General features: G+C 46.7%; 1 protein-coding gene across 1 annotated transcript in view; it reads right to left on the bottom strand.

Moving 5' to 3' along the window:
• The window catches only part of LONP1 (lon peptidase 1, mitochondrial), a 132,430-nt gene that overhangs the window by 52,812 nt on the left and 53,506 nt on the right, over positions 1-26,112 (bottom strand). Inside the window, exons 5-10 of the mRNA XM_029614947.1 lie at positions 25,806-25,867; positions 24,942-25,071; positions 24,677-24,760; positions 17,830-18,050; positions 15,382-15,520; positions 4,772-4,950 (exon numbers count right to left, since the gene is read on the bottom strand). Of these exons, the coding sequence (XP_029470807.1) occupies positions 4,772-4,950; positions 15,382-15,520; positions 17,830-18,050; positions 24,677-24,760; positions 24,942-25,071; positions 25,806-25,867 (815 nt within the window). The remainder of the gene's footprint in view (positions 1-4,771; positions 4,951-15,381; positions 15,521-17,829; positions 18,051-24,676; positions 24,761-24,941; positions 25,072-25,805; positions 25,868-26,112) is intronic.

Below are 26,112 nucleotides of genomic sequence, written 5' to 3'. Positions count from 1 at the left end.
CTTAAATGTCCAATGTATTCATCACCCCTGGCTGCTGCCGTATTCTCGGCGTCTTGATCTGTCCCCAGTGTTTTTACCTGTCTCTATTTTTTGATATATATAGGAAACTTACAAAATGGTACTCTTTGATCTAACATTTGAGATCATGACGTCTATTTGACGTCACAAATGAAAAGGAGTCTTGACGCCATTTTGTAAGTTTCCTATATTTATCAAAAAATAGAGACAGGTAAAAACACTGGGCCTTTCATGACTTTTTACAAAAAGATAAAAATATAAAAAACTATTCAGAGTGAGTTTGATAATAAATTATAATAAAGTTGGACCAGAGGTCTATACAGCTTGCTGTCATTTTCAAGCTGTAGTCATGAAGGTCCTACAAACTTTGCCTATTCGGTTCTGGAGAGATGGCCCACGCCAGAGAGCAGACACCTGACTCATGCAAAATGAGGTTTAGCCCCCACAGAGAAGACCCAGTCTTGACATCCCAGGCTGGGTCATTTTATTTTATTTATTTATTTATTTTTAGTTTTTATATACCGAAGTTCTTGTACAATATACAAATCAATCCGGTTTACATGTAACAGAGAAAACGCCAGAGGCATTAGTGGATGCCCAAGGGCTTTACAAGGAACAGTTAAACAGTTAAAAACAATTAAGAATGAGTTAAAACAATTAAAAAACAATTAAAACACAATTAAAACAAAGGAAGGAAATAAAAGAACTCCAAAAACAATTAAGTAATAAATCTTTCATGGTTATACATAAAACTCTCAGGGTTATACACAAATCTCTCCTGGTTGTACATAAATATAAGTATATTTCTCAGGGTTATACATAAATCTCTAAGGGAAAACATAAATCTTTAAGGGTTGTACATGATTGAAATAAGGGAGGGTGTTAAAGCGAGGAACTTAACTGAGTAGGATTCGCAAGGAAAGCTACTTATGGGAGGTTTGACTTGCTGCTTGACTAAGGATTCAAATTTATAGGGAGGGAGAAAGCAAAAGGCGTGCCAAAGTATGGGGAGAGATCCAATTGGAATCTGCTTATGTGTCTGAGAATGCTTGGCTGAAGAGCCAGGTTTTTAGCTTTTTTTTGAACACCGGATGGCTGGGTTCAAGTCTTAGGTCTGGGGGGAGAGCATTCCATTGGTGGGGTCCTGCGGTAGATAGGGCTCGTTTCCTTAGTGAGGTTTTTGAAGGTGGGGCATACAGTGTGCCTTTGTAAGCGTTTCTGATGGGTCTGGAGGATGTGTGGGGTCGTAGTTGTGTCATAAGATTGATGGGAGAGATGTTGTGGATGGCTTTATGAATGATGGTAAGGACTTTGAAGAGGATCCTGAACTTGATAGGTAGCCAGTGTAGGTTGCAGAGAATGGGGGTGATATGTACCCTTTTGTTGGAGTTTGTAAGGATTCTAGCGGCGGCGTTCTGTATCATCTGTAAGGGTTTTATTGTATTAGTAGGGAGAACGAGTAAGAGGGAGTTGCAATAGTCAGTCTTGGTTAGGATAATGGATTGTAGTACTAGATGGAAATCGTTGAAATGAAGGAGAGGCTTTAGCTTTTTGAGGACTTGCAGCTTGTAAAAGCAGTCCTTTGTGGTGTTGTTTATGAATTTAAGGTTTAGTTGGTTGTCCAGCCAACTTCTGGTGAGAAGTTGATGTTAGAACTTGAGGTTTGAGCAGTGCTTGTTAGGTTGATGCGGGAATCATGGGAGATAATGAGCATCTCAGTTTTATTGGTGTTCAGCACTAAATCGAGGCTGGAGAGTAGTTGTTTAATTGGTTGGAGGCAGTTGTTCCAGTGGGCAATAGTTTTTTGCAAGGATTCTGTAATCGGTATGAGAATCTGTATGTCATCTGCATAAAGATAATGAGTGAGTTTGAGGTTTGAGAGAAGTTGACAGAGTGGGATGAGGTAGATGTTGAACAGCGTGGGTGAGAGGGAGGAGCCTTGAGGGACTCCCTGATCTGACAGGATAGGATGAGATTCTTTATTATTTATCCTAACTTTGTAGAATCTGTTGCATAAGAAGGACTTGAACCAGCTAAGTGCGGAACCTTTAATGCCTATGTTTGCTAGTTGGTCTATGAGTGTTGTGTGATTTACCGTGTCGAAAGCTGCGGATAAATCTAGAAGCACCAACAGGTAGGGTTGTTTTTTCTCCAGGTTTAAGAGGATGGTGTCCGTGAGTGAGAGAAGGAGGGATTCGGTATTTAAATATTTGCGAAAGCCGTACTGAGCTGGGGAAAGTATGTTGTGATCTTCGAGGTATTGTGAAAGTTGTTTGTTGACAGTTTTTTCTATCAGTTTGGCTATCATAGGTAAGTTTGCGATGGGCCGGAAGTTAGCTGGGTCCTTTGGAGAGGCGTTTGGTTTTTTTAATAAAGGTTTGAGAATTGCCAACTTTAACTGGTTGGGTACTATGCCTTGAGATAGAGAGATGTTTATGATTTCCGCCAGTGGTTTTGCGATGGTATTCGGGATGGCGATAAGCAGGTTTGTGGGTAATGGATCTGAAGGGTGGGAGGATGGTTTGAGTTTCTTGAGGGTGTTTTCGATTTCAAGTGTGGAGGTGAGTTTGAAGGACTCTAGACTGAAGTTTTGTTGAGGTTGGGAGGTGAGGTGGGGTGATGGTGTGGGGCTGTGGACTGAGAGAGGACGTGTTAAGTTGGAGATTTTAGCCTTGAAGTATATGGCGAGTTCATTGGCTTTGTTGAGAGCTTGGTGGTCCGGGATGGGAGGAGGTAAAGGTTTTGAAAGTGATGAGACTTATTAGAAGAGTGCCTTTGAGTTGAAGACAAAATTGTGGATTTTTTTTGCGTAAAAATCTTTCTTGGTTTTGTGGATGGCGTTACTGTAGGTGTTAAGTAGTGATTTATAGGTGGCAAGAGCTGAGGTGGATGGATTTTTCCTCCAGCATTTTCTTTATTTCTTAGTTTTTGTTTTAGGGCTTTGAGATCCGGGGTAAACCAAGGTCTTCTGTTGTCAAGTGCAGGTTGTATTACTTTGGTGGTCGTTGGGCAGATTTGATCCGCAATTTTATTAGTGAGATTGATCCATGATGTAGTGGCAGTGGTTGCGTCAGTGAGGTCCAGTAGGTTTAGTTTTTTGGAGATCTGTTCACTGAGTAAGTCCAGTGGGCACGGTTTCTTGTAATTTATAGTGGATTTTGTGGAGGCTTGAGGTGGGGTTTTTTTTTTTATCTTGAGGGTAGTGTGGATGACACTGTGGTCTGACCAGGGGACTTGAGAGCAATTGGGGTTGGAGAAGATGGAAAAGCTGTCGTTGATGAAGATGAGGTCCAAAGTGTGACCTGCCTTGTGAGTGGGGCTGTTGATAATTTGTGAGAAACCTAGATGGCTGAGTGATGAAAGAACTGTTTCGCAATTGCTAGATTGTGGATAAGTGTCAACATGTAAGTTGAAGTCGCCCAGGATAATTGCTGGTTTGTCTACATTGATATGTTTTGCTATAAGCTCGATCAGAGGGGAGGGGTCAGAGTCTAAAGTTCCTGGAGAGGCATAGATGAGGCAAATTTGTAGTTGTTCAGCTTTGAAGAGGGAGAATTCGAGTTTGTTGGTGAAATTTGTCTGTTGTAAGGTTAAACCGAGTCCTTTTTTTGCAGCAATTAGGAGCCCTCCTCCTTTTTTTTTTGGGTCTGGGGACTGAGGTGAGGTCATAGGCATGTGTAGGAAGCTGGTTCGTTAGTACTATGTCGGTAGGTTTTAACCAGGTTTCCGTGATAGCACAGATGTCTGGGTTAACTTCTATAAGATAATCATTGAGGATGTGCATTTCTCTGGTAAGCGATTGAGCGTTGAAAAGAGTTAGTGTGAATAGTGAGAGACCCAGGAATTGTGTAACTGGGGATATCATGATAGGGATTAGTCTTTGTTGTCGAGTGATGAGATGAGATGCAGGTTTTGTGTATGTTCTTGATTTGCTTTTGATTGTAGGTATGGCGAAGAGGTACATCTTTGTGGTGATATCCAAGGGAAGTATAGTGCGTGAGAGTGGAGATGCTGCTGTGATGAGGACAGTGGGGGTATAGGATGTAGAGTGAGATAGACCAAGGTCTAAGTATTTTTTTTTTTTTTTTAAACTGGCTGTGTGGACCTTTCTCTGTCTTCAAGCTCCCTCAGGGGGCCTTTCACGTGGGTCTCCCTCAACGATGAGTCTTTCAGGAAGGCGAGGTAAGTGAGAAAGAGAGTCTTGTAGGAACCAATGTGAGGTTAGATGAGGTTTGGAAAGATCCTATTGTATCCTGGGGTGAGTTTAGAGGGTTTCTGAAGCGTGGTGAAGTGAGAGTGTTGCAGGTATGAGGAGTGTTGGTGGCTGTATGATAAGACTGTATGATAAGTGGTTGGAAGGTCAGGAGGAGTGTAAAAGTGAGCTTGATGAGTTGGGGTGAATTGCTGGTGAGGGCTTGAAGGATGTTTGGGTGAGAAAATGGCTGAAAGACGGTATGTGCTTGTAGTGGTTGGAAGGAAAGAAGCGTTGATTGAAGAGGTCGCCTGTGAGAGGGAGAGGCACTGGTCCTAGGTCCTGGGGCTCTCCAAGGGGTGCGCTGAGGGGCAGGCCCCTTAGGTCGCGCTCCTTCGGGCGCGCGGCGCCTGGAGGAGGAGCAGGAGAATTAAATCCCCAGCAGACGCGGTGGGTTGTGTAGCCGGTGCGTCCCTTCCCTTCCCAATCATGGGTCATCCCATGATTGCTTCAACCCCTATAGAGGAGACCTGGTCTGCACCTCACAGGCCTCTCACTCACCTGTGCCCTTTGATTTCTGCCACATCGGTCATGCCCCCAACACTGAAGCGGAAGTACTCCCGGTTTAAGGCCCGGGCTATGGAGCGAGCAATGCTGGTCTTACCGACCCCAGGGGGGCCAAAGAAGCACAGGATTTTCCCTTGCGTCGATCCACGGAGCTGGCTGACAGCAATGAATTCCTAAAAGAGAGGAGTATTCTTAATCTGAGGGCAGGAGACATCTCGCAGGGATATCAACCTTGTAAGACAGTGTCTGCAAATTTCACAAGCTAAATGGGTGAGCGTATTTCTTTATTTTGAGGTCCATATTCAAAAGCCATTTAGATGGATAAAGTAATAATTATTGGTATAAATAGCTTGCCCGGCTATGTTTAGCCCTTATCCAGTTAAATTCTAGCCGGATAAGAAGGGGGCATTCCATGGGTGGGTAAGAGGCATTCCGAGGAGGAGCGTAGTTAGCCTCATAAGTTAAGCACCTAACTCCAATATTCGGAGTTAGCCACTTAACTTATGCAACTAACTCTGGTCGGGCTGTCCTAAAATTAGCCGGTTAGGTATAATTGGCTAACTTTAAGATAGCCGAGTAAGTTCAATGGTGTGACCGTGCTGCAGAATATACTCGGCTAGTTAGCCGGATATGTTTATTCAGCTAACTAGCCGAGCCACAGAGCGGCTGAAAATGGATCCCACTATTTATTAAAAATTTATAAAACTACTATCAACATTTCTAGGCGGTTTACATAAGAACATTCATAATAATAAAACATACATTAAATTAAAATCAATCCACTAAAATAAGCAAAATAAATAAACATAGCATCAATTAACATAAAACCAAATATACTTCTAAAATCAATCTGTTGTAAAATCTAACAGTTTAATATTGCAATGAACTCCAAATCTGTGCTTTAGTTAATAAAACATTAAAAGCCCAGAAACTGCTAAAAGGATAAAACTGCCTCCAACGCATTCTATATAGGGAAGTTGTATGGTAACCATACAGTCCTGAAATAGTGCTATGCAAACTCCAGAATGATTACAAGACATTTATTTGCTGTCTCAGCTGGCTCTGGCCTTCTTCCTTCCCCATTATCATAAGAACATAAGAAATTGCCATGCTGGGTCAGACCAAGGGTCCATCAAGCCCAGCATCCTGTTTCCAACAGAGGCCAAACAAGGCCACAAGAACCCGGCAATTACCCAAACGCTAAGAAGATCCCATGCTACTGATACAGTTAATAGCAGTGGCTATTCCCTAAGTAAATTTGATTAATAGCTGTTAATTGACTTCTCTTCCAAGAACTTATCCAAACCTTTTTTGAACCCAGCTACACTAACTGCACTAACCACATCCTCTGGCAACAAATTCCAGAGCTTTATTGTGCGTTGAGTGAAAAAGAATTTTCTCCGATTAGTCTTAAATGTGCTACTTGCTAACTTCGTGGAATGCCCCCTAGTCCTTCTATTATTCGAAAGTGTAAATAACCGATTCACATCTACTCGTTCAAGACCTCTCATGATCTTAAAGGCCTCTATCATATCCCCCCTCAGCCGTCTCTTCTCCAAGCTGAACAGCCCTAAGCTCTTCAGCCTTTCCTCATAGGGGAGCTGTTCCATCCCCTTTATCATTTTGGTTGCCCTTCTTTGTACCTTCTCGCTGAACGTCAGCTGTACCAAAACACTGCTATGAACACATGAAACCTGCACCATTCAAACTCAAAGCAAAGTTGCTTACCTGTAATAGATGTTCTCCAAGGACAGCAGGATATCAGTCCTCACAAGTGGGGTGACATAATCAGATATACGAGTTAAAATTTGTAACCTATCGTTAAAATCATCCATTGTACCTGAAGCCTGGAGGGTGGGCAACGTAACCCCAATATTTAAAAATGGCTCCAGGGTGATTAGGGAAACTATAGACCAAAGAGCCTGACTTCAGTACCGGCAAAAATTGTGGAAACCATTCTAAAGATCAAAATCAAAGTATGTAGAAAGACATGGTTTAATGGAACACAGTCAGCATGGATTTACCCAAGGGAAATCTTGCCTCACAAATCTGCTTCTTTTATTTGAAGGAGTTAATAAACATGTGGATCGAGGTGAACCGGTAGATGTAGTGTATTTGGATTTTCAGAAGGCGTTTGACAAAGTCCCTCATGAGAGGCTTCTAAGAAAACTAAAAAGTCATGGGATTGGAGGTGATGTCCTTTCGTGGATTACAAACTGGTTAAAAGACAGGAAACAGAAAGTAGGATTAAATGGTCAATTTTCTCAGTGGAAAAGGGTAAACAGTGGAGTGCCTCAGGGATCTGTACTTGAACCGGAGCTTTTAGCAAATGTTGCTTACCTGATGTAACAGGTGTTCTCACAGGACAGCAGGATGTTAGTCCTCACAAATGGGTGACATCGAGGATGGAGCCCACCACGGAAAACTTCTGTCAAAGTTTAAACAGAACTTTGACTGGCCCCTACTGGGCATGCCCAGCAAGGCACTGACCCTGCAGCCAGCAGGGGTCTCCCTTCAGTCTGATTTTCAAAGCTACAGGCAGTGCCTAGAAAGTAAGAATAAAACGAACCCAACACCGCGGGGAGGCGGGCGGGTTTCGTGAGGACTAACATCCTGCTGTCCTGTGAGAACACCTGTTACATCAGGTAAGCAACATTTGCTTTCTCACAGGACAAGCAGGATGGTTGTCCTCACAAATGGGTGAGTACCGAGCTGAGGATGTCCCGACTTGCACCAAATGTAGCCAACGGTGTGCAGCAAGCACAATAAGTGAGGAGAAATTTGGGAAAGGGCATCCGCACCCAACCGGGTAGGTGGAAGGGTGTTGGTACATCAGGTTGGAAAAAGGTTACGCAAGACAGACTGGCCGAAGATGGAGTCCTGTCTTCCAGCCTTGTCCAAACAATAATGGGCTGCAAAGGTATGGAGAGAACTCCAGGTTGCAGCTTTGCAGATGTCAGGAAGCGGCACCGATCGAAGGTGTGCCACTGACGTCGCCATGGCCCTCACAGAGTGTGCTTTAACACGGTCTTGAAAAGGAATGCCAGCTTGCTCATAGCAAAAAGAAATGCAGTCCGCCAACCAGGAAGAAAGAGCCTGCTTACCCACAGGTTGTCCCAACTTATTAGGATGGAAAGAGACGAATAATTGAGTGCTCTTTCTATGGGAAACTGTACGGTCTAGGTAAAAAGCTAGAGCTCGTTTACAGTCTAGGGTATGCAGGGTCTGCTCTCCAGAGTTGGAGTGGGGCCTGGGAAAAAAGATAGGTAGTATGATGGATTGATTGATATGAAACTCAGAAACTACCTTAGGTAAAAATTTAGGATGAGTGCGGAGTACCGCGCGGTCCTGCAGGAGCTTAGTGTAAGGCGGATAGGTAACTAGGGCCTGTAATTCACTAACCCTGCGAGCTGAAGTAATAGCCAAAAGGAATAACACTTTCCAAGTGAGATATTTAAAGTCACAGGAGTGCAGAGGTTCGAAAGGAGGTTTCATAAGACGACCAAGAACCAGGTTAAGGTCCCAGGATGGGGCCGGAGGACGCAAGGGCGGCTTTAGATGGAGCAAGCCCTTAAGAAAGCGTGTTACTAGGGGTTGTACTGAGATAGAATTACCCCCAATACCCTTATGGAAGGCGGCTACCGCACTGACATGCATTCTGATAGAAGTGGTTTGAAGACCTGATTCAGAGAGATGCCATAAATAGTCCAAGAATTTGGAGATTGGACAGGAAAGGGGATCAAGGGACTGAGAAGTGCACCATGATGTGTACCTTTTCCATTTGTATGAGTAAGACTTTCTTGTGGAAGGCTTTCGTGAAGCTATCAGGACCCGAGAAACGGAATCTGAAAGGTTGAAAGGCTGAAGGACTAACCTTTCAACATCCATGCCGTCAGGGACAAGACTTGGAGGTTGGGATGGAGGAGGCATCCGTCGTTTTGAGTGAGCAGATGCGGGTCCTTTCCCAGAGGAATGTGCCTGCGGATGGAGAGATCCTGGAGTATTGGAAACCATACTTGGCGTGGCCAGTAAGGTGCTATCAGGATCATGGTTCCTCCGTCCTGGCGTAGCTTCACGAGAGTCTTTGACACAAGAGGGAGTGGAGGGAATGCATAGAGCAGACCTGTTGTCCACTTGAGGGAGAATGCATCCCTCGGTCGAGAGTGCTGGCTCCGAATGAGAGAGCAGTAATCGTCCACTTTGTGGTTCTGAGGGGACGCAAAGAGGTCTATGCGGGGAGAACCCCACTTGTGAAACAGAGAGGTCGCTACCAGAGGATCGAGTGACCACTCGTGTGGTTGGAAGACACGGCTCAGCTGGTCTGCCAATACATTGTCTACTCCCGGCAGGTAAGTGGCCCTGAGGTACATGGAGTGGGAGAGGGCTTCCGCCCAGATCTGCGCAGCTTCCTGACACAGAAGGAAGGAGCCTGTGCCTCCCTGCTTGTTTATGTACCACATGGCCACTTGGTTGTCCGTCTGGATTAAGATTATCTGATGAAAGAGATGATCTTTGAAAGTGCGGAGCGCACAGCGGATTGCTCGAAGTTCCAGGAAATTGATCTGGTGTTCGGCTTCCTCTTTGGACCATAACCCTTGGGTTTGAAAGGCGTCCACATGGGCTCCCCAACCGATGTGAGAAGCGTCGGTGGTTAGGATTACTTGCGGATCCGGTGGAAGAAAGGGTAAGCCCTGAAGGAGGTTGACCTGAGTCGTCCACCAGGTTAAGGATAGGCGCAGCGCTTGTGTGACAGTGACTATGGAGGACAGAGGCTGAAAAGCTTGAATCCATTGGTGTCGTAGAGTCCATTGTGTTACTCTCATGGCTAGTCGGGTCATGGGAGTGACTTGAACCGAGGATGCCATGTGCCCTAGGAGAATGAGGAACTGGCGAGCCGTGGCAGTGTTCTGAGACTGGAGCTGGCGAGCCAGGGACATTAGGGTGTGGACCCTCTGAAGAGGAAGGTAAGCCTTTGCCTGTAAGGTGTCCAAGTCTGCTCCAATGAAGGATAAGGTTTGAGACGGGACTAAGCAAGATTTCTCGTAATTGACGAGAAACCCTAAGGAAAGGAGTGTTTGAATTGTCAATTTTAGGGAGGATTGAGCTATCTGTTGGGTGGAGGCCCTGATTAGCCAATCGTCCAGGTATGGGTAGACGTGGACACCTTCCTTCCTTAGGAATGCTGCTACCACTACGAGACATTTGGTAAAGACTCGTGGGGCAGAAGCTAGACCGAAAGGGAGGACACGGTATTGATAATGGTCGTGGCCTACTAAAAACCGCAGATATTTGCGATGGGATTGTGTGATCGCAATGTGGGTATAAGCGTCCTTGAGGTCGAGAGAGCACAGCCAATCCCCTCTTTGTAGCAGAGGGAGCAGCGCGCCTAGGGTTACCATTTTGAACTTCTCTTTTTGAAGGTATTTGTTGAGGGCTCGAAGGTCCAAAATGGGACGTAGTCCCCCTGATTTCTTTGGTATTAGGAAGTATCTGGAATAGAATCCCTTGCCTCGTTGAGAGGGAGGAACGGGTTCTATAGCATTTGATTGCAGAAGAAGGGATACTTCCTGTTGTAATTGAGCCAAATGGGTGGATAGACTCCACGCTTGAAGAGGCGGGGAGTCTGCCGGAAGAGTTATGAAGTTGAGGTGGTAACCCTGTGCGATAATTGTTAGCACCCACTGATCTGAGGTGATCTGCAACCAAGGTTGTAGAAAATGGTACAGTCGACCTCCTACAGGGATGTCCGGAAGAGGGGTTTGGCATGTGTTCCCTACAGGGGAGTCAAAGGCCAGCCGCAGGCCCAGGAGGAGGGGCTACAGTAGGCCTTTGTTTCCTAGGCTGACGCGGCTGAGGCCTAGTAGAGGATCGAGCTGGACGAGGCCTGGCCGATGGAGGGTAATAACGGCGTGGTCGAAAGAATGACTTCTTAGAGTCTTTCTTTTGCGGTTGCTTGGAGGTCAGCTCAGGTGGGACAGATGAGAGTTGTTTCAACGTCTCACGGTGGTCTTTTAACTCCGCCACAATCTGCTGAATTTGCTCTCCAAACAAATTATCGCCTAAGCAGGGTAAATCAGCAAGACGATCCTGAACCTCTGGGCGAAGGTTGGATGATTTTAACCAAGCCCAACGTCTGGCTGAGATGGCTGTGGCTGAAACTTTTGTGGAAGCATCGAATATGTCGTAGGCAGTCCTAATCTCGTGCTTCCCTGCCTCAAATCCCTTGTGAAGAAGGGCTTGAAGCTGCGGTTGGTATTGGTCTGGCAACGTGTCAGCATAGTCTTGCATCTGCTTAAGGATGGCTCTGTTGTACTGAGTCATGTAAAGTTGATATGAAGCTATGCGTGAAATCAACATAGCTCCATGATAGACTTTCCGTCCAACACTATCTAGGAACTTGTTGTCCCTGGTAGGTGGGGTAGAAGAGTGTGGCTTAAGACGCTTGGCCTTCTTCTGCGCGGACTCAACCACAACAGAGCGATGATCCAGTTGAGGTTTTTGGAAACCTGGTGCTGACTGGACAAGGTAGGTGGAGTCAACTTTTTTGTTAACTGGGGACACTGATGAAGGAGATTCCCAGTTTTTCTTGAGCAGATCCAAAAACACCTGGTGTATAGGGATGGAAGCGATGATTTTTGGAGCATCCAGAAATTGAAGGAGTTCCATCATCTGGTGTCTGTCATCAGCTTCAGATTGTAGTTGAAAAGGTACAACTTCTGACATCTCTTTCACAAAATTAATGAAAGATAGATCCTCAGGAGGAGATCGTTTTCTACTCTCTGTAGGAGATGGTGGCGAAGGCAAATCTGTGTCAGAAGATGTATCATCATCATCACCCCAGGTATCGTAGGGATCAAGTGGGGCTTGTAGCCCTGATGGACCTGGCTGAGGCTCTGAAGGCATCGATGGAAACCGAGGTGGAATCGGTGCCGTAGGTGGAACCAGAAATGGCATCGATGGCTTCGGTGCTGCCGATGGAATCGGTGCCTGGCGTGGAATGGATGGAACCGAAGGATATATCGGTGGAGATATACCAGAAGGCACCGATGGAACCACCCCGGAAGGGGGAATCCGGAACGGTGTTTCTCCTGCCGATGAAAATCCAGTCGGAGACGGTGGTGTTGTCGATGGTACTGGAATCACCGATGGAAGGGCCGTCATGAGCGCCTCCATGCGGCTCAGTAGCGGTGCTAGCGCTTGTATCAACGGCTCGGTGGTCGGTTCCCTCCTCGGTGGCGAAGCCGGTGCCGGTGGCGGCACTGGAACCGGTGCCGGAGACGGTGCTGATGGAGGTTGCAATTTCTTCATCGCTTTCTCGATGGCCTCCTGGACCAGCCGGTCCAGTTCTGCCCGGAGACCAGGGGTAACCATACCCGGCTCGACGGGAGAGGGAGGCTGAGGCAGGGCCGGAGGGACCACCGTAACCGGTGGGATCACGGCCCCCGCACCCCAGGAGGGTGAGGGTTTCCTCGATGCCGGCGAACGAGACGTGGAGGGTGTCCGGTCTGTTCGCGGCTTCTTTGTCGGTGGCTCGGCCTGAGCAGAGGTCGATGGCTGTGGATCCTCGACAGGCCGAGACTTGTGCCGTCGATGGCGGTGCTTTTCCTTCCGATCCCCTCGCCCATCCGGGGAAGGGACGGGAGTCGACGGCCGAGAAGCGATCGATGGCGGACGGTCACTGGAGGGTTGACGATGATGGTACAACTTCGACGGTGCCGGTTCCGATGACGTCGATGCTATCGATGGCGTTGGGGTGGGTGCATGGAAGAGGAGCCCCATCTTCTCCATCCTGGCTTTGCGACCCTTGGGTGTCATTAAGGCACATTTGGTGCAAGTCAGGACATCATGCTCACTACCCAAACACATTACACAAACCCTGTGGGGGTCTGTGATGGACATAGTCCGGGTACAATCCGGACAACGGCGGAACCCCGTTGCCATGGCCTGAAGCCAAAATTTAGGCTGGGGATCGGTAAGTGCCAACAGGCCTCAAGGGCCAAAATCGACGGTAGTCGATGGAAAAAGGCAAAAAACTTACCGGGTTCCGTAAGATGACTAAAAATTTGTCGAAGGGAGACCCCTGAGGGGCAAATTTTCTTAGGAAATTAACTTCCAAATTCCTGTCAGGAACGTGGTTAGAGAGCTCCTTTCACCGCGTGGCAACTGCTGCGCAGAAAAAAGAAGACTGAAGGGAGACCCCTGCTGGCTGCAGGGTCAGTGCCTTGCTGGGCATGCCCAGTAGGGGCCAGTCAAAGTTCTGTTTAAACTTTGACAGAAGTTTTCCGTGGTGGGCTCCATCCTCGATGTCACCCATTTGTGAGGACAACCATCCTGCTTGTCCTGTGAGAACAATATATAGATAAATGATCTGCAAAGGAATACGACGAGTGAGGTTATCAAATTTGCAGATGATATAAAAGTATTCAATCACAAGCAGATTGTGATAAATTGCAGGAGGACCTTGCGAGATTGGAAGATTGGGCATCCAAATGGCAGATGAAATTTAATGTGGACAAGTGCAAGGTGTTGCATATAGGGAAAAATAACCCATGCTGTAGTTACACGTCGTTAGGTTCCATATTAGGAGCTACCACCCAGGAAAAAGATCTAGGCGTCATAGTGGATAACATATTGAAATCGTCGGCTCAGTGTGCTGCAGCAGTCAAAAAAGCAAATAGAATGTTGGGAATTATTAGAAAGGGAATGGTTAATAAAATGGAGGATGTCATAATGCCTCTGTATCGCTCCATGGTGAGACCACACCTTGAATACTGTGTACAATTCTGGTCGCTGAATCTCAAAAAAGATATAATTGCGATAGAGAAGGTACAGAGAAGGGCAACCAAAATGATAAAAGGGATGGAACAGCTCCCCTATGAGGAAAGGCTGAAGAGGTTAGGACTGTTCAGCTTGGAGATTGGTTGGTCCCTGGGATGTCATGCAATGCCCCTAGTCACAGGGCACATTTATCATGGGAGTTCATAATAGATATGACTCTGTGACACAGCGGGTAACTCTTAAAGGCACTTGTAGATTTATCCTTGGCCGATGAAAAATCAAAGAGGCAAAATGAAACTCTATGATCACAGGAAGTTGGGAGATCAACTGGAAACTTACAAAAAAAAGTGACAGAAAAACCTTACCTATGGATCACTAAGAAGGGAGAAAAGATCGCAGGGTCCAGTGTGAACAATTCCTGCCTGTTTTCAGAGAAAATCGTCACCGAAAAGCAAGAGAGAGGATCTGTTTCCAGTGGGCTCTGTGAAAAAGAAGAATTGAAGGGGTCCCCATATGGATATGCGTTATAATGCCAGCCTGCACATAATCCAGTAGGGCAAGGTCAAAGTTCTAGAAACTTTGACATAAAAGTTCCAGGCCAGGCTCCAACAAATGATGTCACCCCACTTATGAGGACCGTCATCCTGTTTGTCCTCGGAGAATATCAGTAACTCAAAAGGGCAAGGCAGAGAGAGGAACGTGTAAGTGCAAGTGTAAGAGCAGGATAATCTTTGAGGCAGTGTTGTCAGGTTCAGGATGCTGAAAACATGACACTGTCGCACCCAAATAATTACAAGGCAGTGTGTGTTTACCAACTTGCTGGGTGACCTTGGACTGGTCACTCTAACTCCCTGGGGCTTACCTCACAAACCAGGTATGGGATAATAACAATGCATCTCCAAGGCAGTCCCAGAGGACGTGTGTATTACAACACCGGCGCGCCAGGTCTAGCACATACTGAGAAGTGTGGAGAGGGTCCCTAACCCCCATTCTACACTCACTGTTATTGTTCCTTCAGGGGCTCCTTATTCCTGGTACCAGCAAGGGGGAGGGGGGAGCTCCCCCCTTGCTGGTACCAGCATGAGTCTTGCACTGGGGAGGGCCGAGCACAGCTGAAAAATGAGGAGGGAGGGGTGAGGTGCCCATGGTCTGATCTTCTGAGGTGTTTAATTACTTCAGCTCGAAGCCTTCAGGAATAAGGAACCCCTCCCTTCAGCACCACTCCTCCCTTGCTGGTTACCCACCAGCCTTTTTACTGGAAGTTGGGGGGAAAACATAACGCATCAAGGCTGGAGGATCTAATGATTCTGGGTTTTTTCAGGACAGGCTCAGCCAAGTCCTGGTTTTAGCCCATTGCATGCGCGGACTTTTAGTTCTGATTAGGGAAGTGAAACAGTAAACCATTTGCACGATTAAATAAGGAAAGTCTTACTGATTAATCCTTTTAATGCTCACGCGTGCTGCCCCGAGCTGGGGGACCCTGCCGTAATCAGCCCACTGCTGACTCCTAGCTTTCCTCTTCTTGAGCGCTGCGGTGCTATTGGCAACCAAGGGAGCACATGGGCACAACAGGGAGGGGGAGCCTTCCTTTTGCATCTGCAGGTGACTCAGTCTTCAGTGTATTTACCACTTAAACGGTTAACTTTTAACTTTTCGCAGATACTTAAACCCTTAGCTCTGATTTTCCCCAAACAAAAGCAGTGAGTGCAATGTGGCAAAACCAGAAATGGATGAGACAAACGAAGCCAGTTAGCAGGGGTGCCAGGAAAGGCCGTACCCTCAGCAGCCTAGGCAGAGAGGTGCAGCTGGCGGTGACAGCACCTTACCAGAATGCGTTTCTTAACATCATCCATTCCATAGTGATCTTCTTCCAGCACCTCCTCGGCTCGGACCAGATCCAGATTCTCATTGCTGTATTTACCCCACGGGATAGACGTCAGCCAGTCCAAGTAATTCCGGGTGACGCTAATGGAGAAGAAACGAAGTCAGATAAAAAGGGCCATCCAGAAAAATCCTCCCGGGAAGCAAAAAGGCTGCCCACATCTCCTCGCTCCGGGACACCACACCGCAGCTGTAGGAGCCTTGCACACTGTCACATGACCAGACGGCCACACAGCCAGCGAGATCACAAATCGGCGTCCTGCACTTGTCTGCAGGCTCTCCACGATGTCATCAGCTGTGTGACAGTTTGGCTATGTTCTGGGGATCAATGAGGAAGCAAGCAAGCAGAAATACGTGTTTAAGAAACAGTTCTAGGTAACGGATTACAGTTCTGGCCACTATTTATGGCTATTCTGGTTGTACAAGGACCCCACACTTTCACTGGCAGAGGGTTATTTTAAGGTTTGAACATGGGTTTTCTTGCTTGCTCTACCCTGAAGGGTGCATCATAGGCCTGACTCCAGTCTTACCCGGGCATCAACTATCCCCAGTTATCTGGGACTTGATTCAGTCCAGGAGCACAAACTGGCCCGTCAGCTTGGAAAGCTCAGAGAGGCCGACGTAGGTCTGAATGCAAGGTTTGCGACAGGCCAGGGATTTCAGTCTCACAAAGATCCACTATGATTATCCGCATAAAGGTTTCTCTAGACTGCTCAGACAGTAACCAGCAAGCCATAAATACTGTAATAACGACAATCCTTAGTCCTGGTTTGGAGATACCACAATCAACGGTGCTGGGCTCATCTTCAGATAAGGCAAAGAGTGGGGAAAAGTTTCACAAAAAAACAAAACATAAAATCAGCCTCCTCCTTCCTAACCCCCCTGTAAACTCCCCACATTCACAAACTTGTTCTCATGGCATTAATATTAAGACTCCCTCTTGACTCTTCCTCCCTCTACTAAACTTGTCTCCTAAGTGCTATTAGAGGACTTGCTCCTAACCTTGTGAATTATGAAAAGACTGGAGATAGTCCCAGAACCTACCCATGCTATTACAAGATCCCGGCTATTCTGAATCCAGAGGCCCCCAAGCTTATTCAGAGCCCTACAAAGCTCTGTGCTATCTCTGTCACAAGGGCCTTCAGGCCTCCTCTGACCTCAGAAGCAGGTTATGAACCTAAATTAATTCTGACCCCAATCCCCTGCTATTCCATACCTCACACATAAAAAAACCCAAAAAAACAGTCCCCCGGCATTACACGCTTGGGGCAGGGCCTTTGTTACCCTTCCCAGCACTCCAGGACAGATATCGACTATCGCAGGAGGACATATTCCCTTTTCTTCAAATACAACATTTTTTTGTTGGCTGAGCAAACGGGAATGGACCTCGCACTGGGCAGGACTCAAATGGAAAATTGGTGTGACCAAGCGGATAACGTGAAGCGAGCGATCTCACACGTGTATGACGTTATCAATAAAGATCCGCTGGAAAAGCCGGCTTACACGAGGGCAGAACGCTTTCAGAGGAGACTTGGGACTCTCTATTCCTCAACACTAAAAGAGGGTCCGCTTATACCCAACTAGCTGAAAACTGCTATAAGGTCCTATTACCATGGTACTATACACCGGAGAAAATGCATAAAATCGACCCGACACAAGACAGCAGGTGCTGGAAGGGGTGCGGGCAGAAGGGAACTTTTTAATCACTTATGGGGGGAAATGCCCCCGGGTATCACAATTTTGGGAGGCAATCACATTACTCATTCAAGCTATTTATAGGAGTAGATGTCACCCTCTCTCCTGAAAATGCACTTCTGAACCTGCCCCCAGATAAGACATTAGACCAGGGACGGCTCACTTCTAACGTATTGATAGCAGCGAGATGTGAGCTGGCCATGTTGTGGAAATCGGATACATTACCTACCATGGCGAGCATTACATTATGGTTGGAGAGGCTCTGGTCCCTTCATAGAATGATTGCCCTAAACAAACACGAATGCTCAAGATTCCTGAAGATATGGAACCCTCTAAAAGTGTGCTTGGATAAGAGTGGCTTCCCGCCGTACACCTGAGGTACCCTGATGCAGATCCGCCTCACAGATCATATAAGGGATGGTTTGCTCACCACCACTGGTTTATTCAATGGTACTGCTGATGTAGCCCACTTTTATGGGGAGGGGGATTAAAGAGGGTTAACGAAAACTAATAAAAATGGTTAAAAATGGTTGAAGATGAGCCAACCCAATGTTTATTCATGTTTAAATGGATGTATTGGACCAATGTTGTACGTTTGTTTTCGCAATAAAACCATAAATTTAAAAAAAACAAAACAAAAAAAAAAGAGTCCCCCTTCTCTGAACACTCAAAGGTCACCTACCAACCCAGCCACTCACTTGAACTCTGAAGAATGATTGTCCAGTAAGCCAAGTTTGTTCAGCTCTTCTTCGATTACTTCCATCACATGCTGAGGTACCACCAAGTCACTCAGCCTTTCCCGGAACTTCTCCTCAATGGCGTCTTTATCTTCCTTCTCCAAGCCCAGCTCTTTCTTGATGATCTTCAGTTGCTCTTGTAGGAGGTACTTGCGATGGGTCTGCTTGATCTTCTCCTCCACCTAAAACACATGCCAGCACCAGACATTAACCTATTCCAGCTCCAGCTTATCCAGCAGTAGCTTGCATTTTTACTATGCAGGCCAGAACCATGGGTCAAGCTTGTGACTTGGATTGGCCACCGCAGGAAAGAGGATACTGAGCTTGATGGACCTTTGGTCTGACCCAGTATGACCAGCCTTATGTTCTTAACAGATCATGCCAAAGGTTTCCCAGCTTTGCAACTCATGGCACAGCTTTATGGAAAAACAATCAAGAGACCACAAAGGTATCTGGGAAGCAAATGCTGGAAAGGCAGCCTTGGACTGCCTTGGAAAAGTTGCTCTATGTGATGAAATGGTGATACAAAGAACTGGCCAAATGTGAAAACATGACACCTTTTGTTCTAAATATGCTGGCAGGAGGCAGCTGAATCCAGATCAAGGAGGCCCAAGTGATAAATGTCATAGAACAATGATGCTTCAGAAGCCAGAAGTGAATTTCTCAGTTATAAAACACCAAGGAGGTCATTTTCTAACGGCCTGAATTTGTGCAAAGTCTGCTGAGTACTTTCGCTTTGAAAACTGCTTAAGGAAAACTACTGGCACACATTCACACCTGCACTTTTGTGCAGATAGTCTGAGGAAAAGTATGTAAGTACGAGCCCCTCCCCAACCTCAATCCCCAAAGAACGCGCTTTCACAGTGAAGGTAAAGTTATGCAGGAAGCAGTGCCACATGCACAAGTTTACCCACACACAGGCTGGGCAATTTTCTAAACGTCCATTTCTGTGGGTAAAAGACACACTGTCAAAATTACCCTCCAAAATAACTAATACCTAATAAGCATGTATATCGTTAACTCTAATCGCTAACATTACTTTATAATTATGAATGAACTTAAAGGGAGATATCCCATGTTTAACTACTGAAAGCACCCAATGAGAATCATAAGTGGCATAAATCTAAATAAATAAATAATAGCCAAGAGGGATGCTGACAGGCCAAAAACACTGTCACAGATAAAGAAAATAAACTGTGCCCAGATGAGAACTTTAAACAAGGATACTTATCAAGATCTGCTTGTTTGAAAGCTCCTGTGTAAATAAAACCAAAGCAGAAGGACAATGCAGCAACTTTGGCTCATAAGCAGAAGTCACGGACCGGCCGAGGGAAGCCCAGAGGTCAGAGGGGCCCCTACGCCTGGATGAAGGGGGAGCACTCTGAAATGGAGAAAATGCTGATGGTTCAGACGTGGCAGGAACCCCTTCCCCCTGAAGAAAAGGGGAAGGGGGAAAAGACCTGCAACAAAGACCCTCCATCCACTACATGATTCTGCACAAGCTTATGCATATTTATCAGCTGGAAAGTATAAGACAGGAGCAAATAAGGAGAAAGGGAGTGGACACGAAGCAGCCCCAGTAACCCCTGCTATCGAGGAGGGAGGACTAGGTATGGCCAGGAGACTGGAAAGAGGAAACGCCCTGCCTGGGATCGGACGGTGGCGCAGAGTCTGAGGCGGTGAGAAGCCAAGAAAAGCCCAGCAGCTCTGCCAGAACCAGACCCAGAAACAAGCCTCTTTCCCTGCCCACATTCTCCAGACCTCCAGCCAGAGCCTGCTTCAGAGATAAACAGAGGGAGATTGCCTGAAGTTCGGACCAGGGGTAAGTTAGCCATTAATTATTAGTATATTAGGCAGACTAAGGTTTATGACATGTTTTAAACCACCCGTGGTACAAAAGTTTCTTTAGGATAAGGAAAAGTCGATAAAATATTTAGCTGTGCAAATTGGATCCTGCAACTTGGATCTTTTTGATTTTAATTATACTCCCCTTTGGAGGAATATTAAGAGAGATTTAAATAAATGGGACAGGGAACACTTTTCTTGGATAGGCCGCATTGTGGTTGTCAAAATGAATGTTCTGCCTCGCCTATATTTTTTCTTCACAATCCCCATCTATATCTCAGCTACTATATTAAGGCTGTGGCAGAAGATGATTTTTGGCTTTATTTGGAAGAAGCGGCCACCAAGGTTAGCATGAGCGGTATTATTCTTCCCCAAAAATAGCAGTGGATTGGGAGCCCCTAACCTTTTATGGTATTTTGCAGCAGCGCAACATAGGGCCCTAGCGGACATATATAAAAAGGTCGAAATTAAACAGTGGGTGTGGTTAGAACAAATCTTGGTGAGGGTGATGCCTTTACAGGCACTTTCATGGCAACCTAAACATACTTGGTCTACTTGCCGCCAGCCCTTTGTAACACGTTAAGAGTATGCGACCACGGCCAAGATCATCTGAGGATTTGGTACTGGATCGGTGATATGGATCAGGGATGACAGCGGATGAACAGCTTAGAGCCACTGTAATATGAAAATCCACTGAGTTTTCCTCATGGCTACTCTGGCCATAGGAGTGACGTGGATAGTGGAAACCACGTGGCCCAGCAATGAAAGAATTGATGGGCTGAGGCTATGTTGCATGCGCGCAGAGATGTGGAGAATTTGACAGGATGTCTGCGCAGTTGTTGGGCGGGAAGACCGTTGCGACTGTAGTGCCCAGAACTGCTCCATATGGGATTTATGGTAGTTGATCAGAAATCCCAGCTAAATTTAGAAGATTTATAGTGAGTCTTGGAGAATTTAGAGCAACTTGCTTGGATTGACTCCTATTAGGCAGTTGTCCAGGTAAGGAAAGGCGTGAATGCTGTTTTTCTCTGTAGATAAGCGGCAGTCATTGCTAGGCATCTGGTGAAATACACAAGTTGTCGAAGCTAGTGCGAACGGCAGGACTTGGTATTGAAAATGTTGTTGACGCACTATGAAGCGCATAGAAAGACCAGAGGATAGAGGCAACCCATTTATTATAGTAAGGGAAGCATGGTGGCGAGAGACATCATTTTTAACTTTTCCTTCTGAAGAAATTTGTTGAGATTTCTGAGGTCCAGGATGGGTGGAGATCACCTGCTTTCTATTGAAAGAAGGAAATAGCGGGATTAAAATCCGCCGCCTTGTTGCGTCCAGGGAATGGTATCCTGAGCCCTGGTACTCAGTGGGATGGTCGCTCTATTGTCTGGCAAGGTGGAAAATCCAGGAGCCTTCTGACTGGCGGAACTGTTGTGATCTGGATATCAGTTGGTCTCATGCAGGAGCATGAGCAGTAAAAGGTACTTGACTGGAGAAGGAGGGAAACCTCTTGATCCATGGTCGCATCCATCTTGGGTTGGACAGCTCGTATCAACAGCTCGTATCAACATGGAATAGACTTAGTTTTTGGGTACTTGCCAGGTTCTTATGGCCTGGATTGGCCACTGTTGGAAACAGGATGCTGGGCTTGATGGACCCTTAGTCTGACCCAGTATGGCATGTTCTTATGTTCTTAACACCCTCCAAACCCAAATTACGTCTACTCTGCTCCATGGAAAGTCTCAGATCAATTTCCTAGAGCTTTGAGCCATGCGTTATGCCTTTTATGCCTCCAGACACTACCTCTTCACAAAAGATTTGTGGATACAGACAGCCAACATAGTGGCAATGTGGTACTCAAACACACAGTGGCTCACAGACCCTTATCTGCTCTGCCAGGAAGCTGCGCAGTTCTGGATCTGGGCCCTTGCACACTCCATGCATCTCCGGGCCACTTATCTAACAGAGACGATGTTTCCATCCTCACGAGTGGTCTCTGAATCCATGTGTAACTGTTAGTGCTCATCCCGCCAGGTGGGCGGAGTTAGCAATCTGATAGCGTTCTCTCTGCTGTGCAAGAAACGTAGAGAGTTGTCGCAGTGTCTTGTGGTGGTCTTGCAACTGAGGCACTATCTGCTGGACCTTGTGCTTGACAGATCAGCTAGGTCACCTTGGACTTCGGGCTGTAAATCAGGGGCCGGAAGCCAGGTTACTATCGAGTACAGAGTCCTGTTGTGGCAATCCCATGTGCTGGCAGAGAGGTTCCCTTGGTAATGTGTCAAACATAGCTGATAAATAGCAATATGCGACACCAATGTGGTTCTTGGAAGATGTTATGACCTAGAACCTTCCGAAAACATCTAGTCCGTTTTAGTGACCAGGTCTTGTGGGATCGGTGCCGAAGCGGGATTAGAGTGCCCATCGCCCTTTGTGGTGGAGTCTCAGAAGGATGAGTCGGCGGCGATGACTTAGGCTGTCGTTGGTATGTGTCGCAACGAGGCGGTGGCACAATGGTGCAAACATAGATGGCTCCTGTGGTAGTAGATTCCGGAAAGCATCAAGGACAGCCTGAGGGATGTAAACGTCCAGGTCCTCCCTGTAAGCTGGTATGGGTAGCGCAGCTACAGGGGGAGACAGGCTAGGCGTTACTGGCATTTCCACATGAATTTGTGGTGGCTCAGTACGTGGCACCGGTATTGGTTGGGAACGCCTTGGTGCCTCAGGTGCAGAGGAACATGGAGACTCGTGTACATGGGCCCACTTTGCAACTGGCTCAATGGACATTGATGCCGGTGCGGTATCCATGCCGGCACCGAACGTGGAACCACGTCAGTGCTGGCGACGATGTTTCCCTTGGAACTCGGCCCGGTCATACTCCAGCACCAAGGAACTGCAACCGATGTCCAGAACGGCGAAGGCGACCGTTGTTTACTGTGGCAATAGCGATGTTTCCCTCGGTGTTCAGTGCAGTCATTCTCCAGCACCGAGGAAGATGCCCTCGCTGTCTCGGATGACATTGATGACTAACTGTCACCGTGCCTCCAATGCTCCTGTCATTGTTTGTTGCCCAAGGATTACACGGGACTCTGGTTTAGAACCCGAATTATGGAGCATTTTCTTTAGTCGAGGGCATTGATTGAGGTATAGATGCTTCAGTAGTATTGATGGCGGCATTGAAGGCAGCATTGAAGATATCGGCGAAGGCATCGACAGTACAGATGGGGGCACCGAGGGAATCGATGTGAACATCGATGGCGGCCCTGGCAGCAACGGGAACCGTGGACATCCCTACCCCTCTAGCCCCAATGAACCCGGTGGAAGATCTCAGGAAGGGCACTCGTGGGCATCGTGGGGTGGACCGAGGGTGATAGACATAGGAAGAAAGAAAACTGCAATTCAGTTGGTAACCCGGGGAAACTGATAGTGAGGTGACAGGAACCGACCAAAATCAGGGCATAGTACTCACCGAGCATCGATGAAATGTACATGAAGGGAGACCCGTGTAGGAAAAAATTATTTGTGAAGTAAAACTTCAAGTGTTTCCGTGAGGAAAAGTTGTGAGACAATCTCACAGAGCTCCTAAACGCGAGGCAAACTGCATCGCAGAAAAAAAAGAGACTGAAAGGAGACCCCTGTAGACACAGGGATCATGGCATGCTGGGCATGCTCAGTGCACTCAGTGTGCCAGTCAAAATTTCTATAAAATTTGACAAAAGTGTTCCGTAATAGGGCTCAGTCTGGTGACATCACCCATATTTGAGGACTACCATCCTGCTTGTCCTGGGAGAAAACCCGCACTGCTCAGTTGTGGACAACAGTGGTCCCCAACTCTGTCCTGGGGGTCCGTCAACCAGTCAGGTTTTTGGGATATCCACAATGAATATGCATGAGAGAAAATTTGCATGCACTGCCTTGTCTGCTACAGGACACTTCCAGTTCTCCTCCCACTTCAGGGGGCTCCTGCCACATCTGAACCAAAGCTGTCTGCCACCATCAGCATTTTCTCCATTTCAGAGTGCTCTCCTTCATCCAAGCGTGGGGGTCCCCTCTGGTCTTCCCGAGACTTCTACTTATAAGCCAAAGATGCTACATTATCCCTCTGCCTTGGTTTTATTTACACAGGAGCTTTCAGACAAGCAGATCTTGATAACTTTAAACCAGAACTGAAGGATACTTTTCATCTGGGCACAGTTTCTTTTCTTTAGCTGTGACAGTGTTTTTGGCCTGTCAGTATACTTCTCAGCATCCCTTTTGGCTATTATGATTCATATTGGGTGCTTTCAGTGGTTAAACGTGGGATATCTACCCTATATTTCCTCCTCCTTAAGCAGGGTGAGCCAGCAAGGGAGCTTATCACTGCTTAATCCTAGCTATCAAGCTACTATGCAAGCCTCAGCTGCACCCCTAAAACTTACTTACAAACCCAATCCAAAAGATGGATACTTCAGACATAGATTGAGTATAAAATGTAGCAAAACAAAGAGAGCCAGGAGAGAGAGAGACTGTAAAATACCCAAATAGTAAATAAAGTGAAAGAGACCAAGAAGAAAGGCACCACAAGGTGGCTGTGGAATCTGAAAACCAGGACCACAAGCAAAGATCTGCCAGTTAGTGAATAAATTGTTATAAGTATTGCTTTTGTCCCCGTGATAGCTTAGTTTGTAAGTCTTATGTAAGACAGCTAATAAAATGGATGCCCTTGGTGTTCAGCGATTCTCTGCTGTCGCTTATTCACCGCCCTGCTTTTCTGATGTTGGCAGACAGGAGGGATGGGAGACCCACTCAGATGGCCAGATGGGAAGGGCTGAAGTGATAAAGCAACTGGAGAAAGAGAACCCAGATACAAAGAGAGCAAACAATTTACGATAGATCATAATCCTGTTTTTGATCTTGCCTCCGCACCCTTATTGGGGTTCAGAGCGTTTCCCTGCCAAACATCTTACACATCCTGTGACTCTGGCCTTACCTCCCGCCCAAGCCGCTGCTGCAGTTTGCTCAGCTCAAACTCTTTCTTCAGCAGGGAAAGTGCCTTGTAGAGACGTTTGGGAATCTAAAGAAAGGAAATAAAAGCTTAGCATTTAGATCAAAGGTGTGAATGGAAATTAGACCCCATCTATACGACAGCTCGGTATCAGTAAGTTAAACTGGTTCCCGAGTTACTCTGAGGGCTATGTAGCCATATGGCACTGTACAGTAATTAGGAAAGGACAATCCCGCATTGGATGACTTACATTGGTCTCTTCCAGCACATCCTGAAGCTCTTGGGATTCAGCACCAGTTAACGCGGCCCCCATATCACTAAGGTATATTGGGTTATCTACCACTCTTTGGCCGGCCTGCATCATCTGAAGCACCGACTCCCTGCAAGGAGAAACAGCAGTATTGTAAAACCAGCCCTCCACAAAATAAGGAGGTAAATGCCAATGGCAGCTGAAAAAAAAAAGAACCCAGCCAATTAGTTGGGGGAGAGAATCCATGAACAAAGCTCTCCAGCAACTGGAATAGAAGCCAGTCCACTGGTCGGGAGAGAGATCCCACAAGCATTAGTGCGATACTGAAAGTAATCAGTGAAACCAATCCCACAGAAAGAAAAGCAAAATGATCCCCAGCCTAACAAGGAGGTGCTCAGAGATGACTTTACCTTACCAGGATGCACAATCCCAACGTGCTTCAGGTATGCCCAAGGCATGAGAGATGCTCCAATGCCTATCAGACATGGCTTAAGAGTCTGTCCAAGGCATGTACACAGCCCCAAAGCTTGCTAGGCATGTGAGGCTTCCCTCAATACATGTGATACAATAGCCAGAGGAAGCATTCCCTGTTGTGTTCATGATGCATTACACACACATGCAAGACCAATCATGCATAATCTAAGTCAATTGAATGTTTTGCCAGTCAAATAAGGGCAACTGCATATGGAATTAAATCTACGCTGCTGGAAAGCCTGATGAATTGGATATTCAGGAGTTGGGGGGGGGGGGGGGAGGGGGACAGTAGGCCCAGGATTGCTGAAGTTTATCAGCTTCCAGTTGGCATGTGGTCACCGCCAGAATTAATCCATTGCATAAAAAAGAAGGCTCAGGGTATCACTGTACCTGTAAAGGGGATTCAAGGCAATGATGTCCCGGACCGTTTTCACAATTTCTGCTGTGAGTGCCTTTCAAACCAAACAAAACCAAAAATACGTGGTTATTATACCAAACACAATATGACACAATGACTCCAATGCTCACGATGACTTAGTAATACCCTAGAGGTGACAGAATCTGTACCCCTGTGTCTATCCCCAAGCTTTCCAGTCCTAGAGATGAAGTCTCTGTATTCCTGAGCCCATCAGTCCTAGAGGTGACAGGCTCCGTATCCCCGCGTCCCTCCCCCTAAGCCCATCAGTCCTAGAGGTGA

Source organism: Rhinatrema bivittatum, chromosome 8, assembly GCF_901001135.1.
Source record: "Rhinatrema bivittatum chromosome 8, aRhiBiv1.1, whole genome shotgun sequence".
Taxonomy (NCBI): Eukaryota; Metazoa; Chordata; class Amphibia; order Gymnophiona; family Rhinatrematidae; genus Rhinatrema; species Rhinatrema bivittatum.
This window is presented reverse-complemented; position numbering and strand designations above follow the sequence as displayed.